The sequence below is a fragment of the Charadrius vociferus genome, unplaced genomic scaffold (genome assembly GCF_000708025.1).
Source record: "Charadrius vociferus isolate BGI_N301 unplaced genomic scaffold, ASM70802v2 scaffold355, whole genome shotgun sequence".
In the NCBI taxonomy this organism is placed as follows: domain Eukaryota; kingdom Metazoa; phylum Chordata; class Aves; order Charadriiformes; family Charadriidae; genus Charadrius; species Charadrius vociferus.
In genome coordinates, this window is record NW_009648451.1 from 120,428 (window position 1) to 128,686 (window position 8,259).

At 47.2% G+C, this 8,259-nt stretch overlaps 1 protein-coding gene across 1 annotated transcript in view; it reads left to right on the forward strand.

The window, feature by feature from the left end:
- RTN1 (reticulon 1) overlaps window positions 1-8,259 on the forward strand; it is a 127,005-nt gene that overhangs the window by 76,899 nt on the left and 41,847 nt on the right. The window contains exon 3 of the mRNA XM_009885583.1: window positions 941-1,723. Coding sequence (XP_009883885.1) covers window positions 941-1,723 — 783 coding nt within the window. The remainder of the gene's footprint in view (window positions 1-940; window positions 1,724-8,259) is intronic.

The following is an 8,259-nucleotide window of genomic DNA, read 5'->3' on the forward strand; positions in this document are numbered from 1 at the left end:
TCATGCTGCCTCCATTGCCTCTTATTGTGAACACTTTACGTGCAATTTTACTTTCTTTGTTATTTCATTACAAGATCCCACATGGTAAAGTGATATACAAGGAGGCAGAACAGGTGGGAAGGCTGCTGCTCAGTTCCTTTTTAGTACGGGATGTGGGCTCCTTGCTAATCTTGGGTCACCAGCAAGTCTTTAAACTGCTTATTTTCATTCTCTTACCATATCTTCTTCCAGTGTGAGCCAGAAAATGCATAGAAATTTTTTTGTTTCAAATTTTGGATGACAAGTTGGTCAGTCGTTATTTTGGTTAATGTAGTTCTTAATGATATTAAGAATTACAGTAAAAAAAAAAAGAGTTTTACGCTTGGACCCAACTGAGATAAAAACAAACAGAGAATTCACAACCCACCCTAACATCCCCCTCCCCCCGCCCCCCCCGGCAAAAAAGAAAAAGAAAAAAGCTTCTGACCTAGAACTTTTCAGCCCTGAAAGTTAGAGTTTGACAAAATTACTAGTAACTACATGTGGGTTGTTGCAATCCCCAGTACCAGGAACCCACCAGCCCTGTGTGCATGTTTGTCCCCAGAACAGACCCATATCTGTCGGTGACAGACAGACACTGTCTCATGCGGCCTGAACCCGTGTTCCTCATGGCTGGTGATTTTCCTGGCGAAAACCATATTGCTGGCCAAGCACTGACCAGCATTGCCTTGCACCTCAGCTTTTTCCTCAGTAAATGATGCTAATAATAGCTCTTTTATAAGGAGTATGTGCATGGAAGTCTGTAAGGACTCCCCAGACATGGTAACTTTCTGCCTGTGTTACCAGCCCTGCTAGAGGAATCTGTGCTGGCATGAAATCTATTGTGTTTGTTGCCTAAGCAGCCAGAAAATCTCATTTTTAACAATTTTTTTCTTCCCCCCCCTTCCTTTCTGGGTGGCAGAACCGTCCGGCTCAGAGTCACAGGGCAAAGGCAGCCTGTCGGAGGATGAACTCATCAGCGCCATCAAGGAAGCAAAAAGCTTTTCCTTTGAGACCCAGGAGATGCAGCGGTCACCAGCTCTTTCCGCTGAGAAGAAAGACCACCGTGTCAAACCTGGGCGCCCTGCCATGTCCTCACACCTGGATAATGAAGCCAGCAGTGCCGAGTCAGGGGACTCGGAGATCGAGCTGGTCTCGGAGGACCCACTGGCTGCCGAGGAGGTGTTACACTCCAACTACATGACCTTCAGTCACATTGGAGGACCCCCTCCGTCTCCTGCCTCCCCCTCCATCCAGTACAGCATCCTGCGGGAGGAGCGGGAGGCCGAGCTTGACAGTGAGCTCATCATCGAGTCCTGTGATGCCTCATCAGCCTCTGAAGAAAGCCCAAAGAGGGAGCAAGACTCCCCTCTGATGAAGCCCATGGTCATGGACATTATCAAGGAAGAGAACAGCTCACGCACTGATGCCTCAGACTACAAAGCAAGTAAAACAACAGAGAGTAGGATGAACAGGGAAAACCTGGCAGAGTCTGCGTCCTACCTGAAATGCTCCTTTGTTGCACCGAAAGTAGGTGCTGAGCCCCCAACCTCCGCTGTCAGCACCGAGGAGCTGAAGGAAAGAATAATCCTGAAGAAACCCATTGAAGAAACTGTTGTTAATCAAAGTAAAGTGTCTTCCAAGGACTCTGGCAAAAGAAGTCCCTTGTCTTCACCCCTACTGCCATTTTTAAATAAGCAGAAAGGTAAATGCAAATGTTTTTGTTGTTTTTGAAGTGCTGCTGAGAAGGGGGAGGAGGAAGAAGTGTCTGTTCCTTGCATGGGAGATGTTAGTAGTGGGGAACAGGGGGAGCTGCTGGCACTGGATAACCTCAGCTTGAAGCTGGGCATGCCTGTGACAATGCACACATCATCTCTGACCTTCCTCTTCTTTTTCTCCTTTTCCTTTCCCTTAGAAAAAAAACAACAACCAAAAACAAAACAGCAACCATAATTTTTAGGGTTAAGCACATAGATACTGGATCAAGCAGGAACACCAGTAACATGAGGCTGATTTGTACATCAGGCATCTGGAGGACAAAGAGCAACAAACGATCATTTATCCTTTGAAATACTACATGCCTTGCCCCAGGGAAGGGGTGTGATCAGGAAGGTGGTCCTCCCCCTCCCAGAAATGTGAGGATAATGTTTTTGAGGATACATTTAGGAAAAAAGGAAGATTTGGAGGAGGAGAGGTGTTGGGTTTGGTGGGTCTGGGTGTTTCTGAAGCTGGTGCAGCTTAAACAAATCTCTCTCATGGTGGCTGACACCCTCCATCCTGAGGGGTTTGTGTACACTTCCAGGCTGATGCAAGGGGGTGGGTGGCTTAGGGGTGCTCATCCCAGCTCTGCATGCTTTGGGGGCATTCTGTCGTGCCCTTCTGAAAGCCCCTTCCCTAATCCAACTCTGAGAGGGGCAGGACAGTTCCCTAGTACTCCGGTGAGCTCAAGGGCACTTGTCTTCCCGTAGGATCCCTTCACAGCCGGTGTAAAGCCAGCCAGGGCCGGGTTTGCTGTGACAGGCACTGAGGTCTGATTGGACCCACAAATCCTCTAGAGCCACCACCAGCTTTTGGTCTGAGCTAAATCCTGAGGACCAAGGGGTAGCACATGGTTGCTGGACACTGACACTGCCAGGGGTCCCTGCAGCCTGTAACTAGCTTAGTTCACAAGGTGCACAAAATAAAAAAGGCATTTTATTCTTTGCAAGATGCCAGCTCTAAAGAGCCAGGGTCTTGCCTCTGGGTTTGTAAGCTGATGTGGGAGGGAGGGACATTAGAGCTGCTCCATGCCTGCCCTGCTCCCCTTCTGCTGCCTCCCCTGGCAGGGCTGGGGAGCAGTGGCTGTCCATGGCTCTTCTGTCACATGGGGGTTTGCAATTCAGAGAGCTGCTGCTTCCTTGCAGATGGCTGGATAGAGATAGAGGGAGGGTGAACCCCATCCCTGCTGCTTACTTAGAGAGCATCTTTTTCCTCCGTCCGTATTTGTGCAGATGTTTGACCACATGATGGCCTGGAGATGTGGCAGACACGCTTAAGGGGCACACTTTTACAACTAATTTTTCTAGCACTGTGAACCCAAGTCATGCAAACTTGCACGATGTGCTGAAGACTGCAGGATCTGTACTGCAATAAAATATGTTAATACTGCTATTCTTAATGGTAATGAACTAATGACATTAATAGGCTGAATAAGAAATATATGATTATTACTTGTAAGTATGTTTTCCTGCCAGAGTCTCAGAGCTTGCAATGTCACACTGTGCATCTCTTGGCTCACTCATGGGTAGGATGAGCTCCAACCATTTCTCTCCCCCTTCTCAAATTCCCCTTTTGTAGGACTGGCCCAGGCCCTGCCCAGACCCTAGAAGCTGTAGGGTTGATTTAATTTACCTTACACACCCTTTCTGTAGTGTCCAGCATTGGGTCTCTGCAACCATGTTGTGTTCTGCATGTTGTTCTGGGCAGACGACTATTTGGTCTTGGATTTGGGTAAAGTAGTTGGGGAATATCATGTGGGCAGCTAGTTACCTGTCCCTCAGTTTTGAGATTTCAGGCCCCATTAGAATTTTCAGCCCCACTCGGTTGTATTCATGGGTTTTTTTGCCTAACTTTTGTCTCATTTAATTTCTGTCATTGCCTAAACTGATGCTAACAGAGGCTTGTTCTCATATGGTGGTCAGAGAAAACCCCTGTGTGCATAAGCAGACTTTCTCCCTGTGTCACAGTGTGTCCATGTTTCCTATCTGTATCCCCATAGGACAGTAGTGGCAGGAACATTTCCTGCAGGACAGACACAAGACAGCTAATTACTATTTGGTGGTGCGTAGAGGACTATTTCAGTATGTGCTTTTCTCCCGTGAGACACACTAGTGCCTAAGGCAAAGAAAACAAAAAAAGTAAAGCCTCTCAAGAAGGTTATTGCTAAAACTTGTGGAACTTTTTAAAGCTGATTTCAAGGTGTCAGCAGGTGAGCTCAAGTAAGAAAATATGGAGGATTGTGGTGTCCAGTTTATGCTACCTTTGAGTCATGGGTATTTGCTGCATGGGTTGCTGTGTCTGGGCGCTAATTAAATTTTTATGTTGTAGGTAGAGTATGGGGCTCTCCTTCTGACCTGGGAAAGGAGAGCATGTCTCTCACTCAGAGAATTCACGTGAAATCCTTCAGTGGTTTCTCAGTTATCAGAGGTGAACTGGGGGATGCATTAAGTGGCATGGTGGAACCAGAGCGTCCCCCATGGGTCCTCCAAGGCTCCATCAGCCTGGAGCTGCATCGGCTAGCAGGGAAATGATGTGGCAGAACACATCCAAGGGGACAGGGACTGCCTCATCAACTTGAGGTCTTGGCAGAGCTTTGTATCATGGCATCATATATGTGTCATACGCCAACTCAGATGCACCTGGCAGGCATTTAGCACAGGCCACACTCAGCCAAAGCGATGAGAATAGAGGTAGATGTGGAAGTGGTGTACAACGGAGGTGCATCAGAACGATGTCACCCAAAGCAAGAACAGTGTCATGATTTGATAATTAAGAGAATTATCTTAATTATAATTATCTATCATTAAAAGAACACTAACAAGATGTGACTATGTACTTGTTAAAAGATAGAAAACAGAAAAATCTTCATTGTTTCCTATTACCTCCTTGTTGCACATCACCTTGGAAGCGTTATGCTACCAGTGCATATCCTTATTAAGACAGAATGTTTTTAGTGATGTTCACACAGTCCAAGTGGGGACTGATACCCCAATGGCCGTGGCAAGTCTCACCTGAGTTACGGTCAGTGCTAGCCCAGCGTTTCTGGAGATTCATAGGAAGCTGATGGATCAAATGAAGATATTTGTCACTTCTGGCTGTGTTTTTGACACCTAGCTGTAGATCTTTCTGTGGCCCTTGGCCAGCTCATAGCCATGTATATGTAATTTAAAAATAGGCAGCCATCAGTTTCACATGCAAGTGTTAACTATTTCACAGTGTGATACTGTAATTCCACCAAGGAGTTTTTCACTCATATCCGTGGCATTAAACATGCTTCGCATGGCTCATCAGAAAAATTTGACCTGGGTTGGCAAGAAAAATGCCGAGTGCACACTCCAGAAAATACATGAGGAAGCTGTGCAAAGTGAAAGCCCAGTGTTCAGCCAGACCTGAGTATCAGTCTTGCTGATTGTGTTGCTGCCAGCCTGAGGCTTACTCCCTCAGAAACCTTTCTGGTGTGTCTGCTACGCGTTCTGAAATCACGGCCATTCCCCTAAATAACAAGGTGGGGCACAGCAAGTGCATGTGTGGTTTGCGCAGTGATAACTCAACATCTCTGCTTAACGTCTGTTGCCATCCAGTGGCAACAACAAAAATGGGCAGTGACTTCCTACCTCCATTTTACTGGAGCTGACTATCACGATTTGAAAGAGTGGAGCTATTCCTGTGATGTTAAACACTAAGCAGCCTCGCTTGTTTTTCTGCACGGTCAGAAAAATTGCATTGCTTGTTGCAACACAGGCTTTGTTTTGGTCAGAGTTGTGCAGTTGCTACCTATGTTAGTGTTACCGACTCCTTTGCTTCCTGCAGAGCAAACAGGAGAAGGCAGAGCTGTAGTAAGATATTTGCTGTTCGGCTGTCGCTGCCCTCACATCACTCCTGGCATCTCTTCCCAGAGATGGACGCAGCCCTTACACAACAGGGCTTAGAGTACATCTGGCTGTGGCTCTGCAGGAAAGGAGGTTGCCAGCTCAGTTGCCTTTTTTTTTTCTTCTTCTTTTTTTTTTAAATATTCAGCATGGAGAAGAACGATCAGATGCAGTTGTGTTTTCCAGTAGCCAGAATAAGGAATGCAGGTTTTTAGGTTTGTTCTAAGAAAACCCTGTCTTGCAACTGATTTTCACAAACTTTGGAAAATAATACAACTGAATGGTGTGGCCTGCATAGCGCTGTGACATTGCATAGCCCAGGTGACATCCACGCTGGGCTTGCACATGGCTTGGGCACGCAGGAAATTTCAGAAGAGACCTGTTGTCCTGGAAACAGGCATCTTTTGGCCTGGGGCAGTTTGCAAGAAGCCAAGACCAAGGCAGGCTGGGAAGGAGCATTTTGGCTGAGTCCTTTCCTGTCTTCTCTTGCTGTGCCTGTTGGTAGGTCTCTGCCAGGGTGGCCTGGCTTACTGCATGCTGGTGTCCCACAGGCTGGGGACCTGGTCCTAGGTGGAGATTTCCCTTATGCTGCGGCACCATGTTTCTCTCCAGTCTCTCTGTCAATGATGATATTAAGAGATTCCTTCTGCTTGATTCATTTAATGAAACATTTCAGATCAGATGTCTGAGCTAAAGTTAAAAAAAAAAGATTTGTAGTAATGTTTACTTTCATTTTCTTTTTATTTTATGGCAAAATTTAGCATAGGAAAAGGAAAACTCAGGCCCAGGGCTGTGGGGTTGTGCTGTCACTCACACACTAGATGGCACAACTGGCAGGACCTGCTGGAAACACGGTCAAATAAAATTCATCATTTAAAGTGCTTTATTCTGCAGCACAGTATGCCACCCTGATATGAGGCATCCTGATCTTTATGCCTTATGAAAGGCTTTTGCAGCATTAATCTGGTTAGTCCCCTGCAAGAGCTTGTCCTTACCGCACACCCTCCATGGCTACTGTGGCTCTAAGCACCCATGAGGGACACCACGGTTCATGGTCACCCATCTCTGTGTGGTGGCCTTGTGTTTCTCAGGTAGGGTCACAAGCTGCAGTCAGGATCACTTCTGGTTTTGGAGTGACACTGGCAAATGCCCTGGGTTGAAGAACATGTTTCCCCTCCTCCCTGGTGCCTCTCGTGCTGTCCCATGGTGTCCAGGGCTGTCATGCAGGGGACAAGCACAAAGCAATGTGAGCTTTTCCCCTTTAATCTCTCATTGCGTCCACCTTCATTTGGTGCCACAGACACATCAATTTTACAGTTTGTCAAGGAGATAGTTTTCCAGCAGAGATCTGGGAGAGACCGTAAGTTATTGGGAATGCTTTTTGTTCAGCAAAACGTCATCTGCATTGCGTAAGCACGTCCCTGCTGTTGGAAGAGTTGCTAGTGAGGCATTTTTCTGTAGGAAGGGGATGTTTGGTAGGGTGATTTAAGCAATCTGAGGCTCATTTCTCATCTGCGTGCTTTCACAAGGCTGGCTCCGCAATCAGCAGCAAGCCAGGCCGCGGCTTAAGCATACGGTAATGTTAGTTTAATATTTTAGTGCCATCTGCTGTAAGTGCCTCCACACTCCAAACCATCTGTTTTGCATGCTTCAGTTTGCTTTTGATGGGGCTCTGGTAGGTTTGCATCCTTTGGAAAGTCCCTGCTTGGAAAAGGTTTAGGGGAGAGGGATGTCCTGCCTGGGGCTGGATTGTCTTCACCTTGTGATGCTGTAGGAGGAGTGGGGTAAAATGTGCCTGGAGAAGTAAAACATGTGAATCTAGGCCTGGCCTTGCCACAAAAACTTGGAGTAGATTGGTCAACCTCTGTCTGCTTGCCTCCCACGTGGAATAATTTAGGTGGGAAGGGACCTGTGGAGGTCTCTCGTCTGACCCCTTGCTCAAATCAGTTTGGTCAGGTTGCTCAGGGCCTTGTCTACCTGGCCATCTTCTCAGAAAAAGCAGAGGTTTGGGGGTAGCTGAAAGCTGGAGCCTGCAAATCTGGGTCAGTCCCGTGATGCTGCCTCAGCGCCAGGAGCTGCAGGCACACTGCAGAGAAGGGTAGAAGAGAGATACCACTCAGTGTAGCTTCATACAGAGTGGGCTGGCAGGAACTTCACAAGGTCTAGAGAGCCCATCTCCTGGCCCACAGCCAGGATTCCTGGTAGAGCACTCTTGACAGATGCTAGTGACGCATTCGGAAAGGCCTCTGTTGGCAGATCCTCCACCAGCTCCGAGGCATCTATTGAAAACAGTTGCTGTTCTTCCATCCTTCTTTACTTTAGGCTAAGAAATTCTAGCTTCTTCAGTTTTTCCTCTCTTGTCACGTTTTTGAGCTGTCTGAACTGTCTTCTTGTTCCCTTTGTTCTCTTCTGCCGTCAGTTGAATCCTTCTTGAAGTGAACTGGAGAGGGTGCTCACATGGAGGCCATCCCTATGCTGGTAATGGGTTATGTGCCTGCCCTACAGGCTAGGACTGGGCTTGTAGAGCCCGCTGCAGCAGCACTACATTGGCTTCTATTGCTGCAAGAGGGATCTCTTCCATATTGCTTGGAAATGTCTATTCAGACTTCTGGAA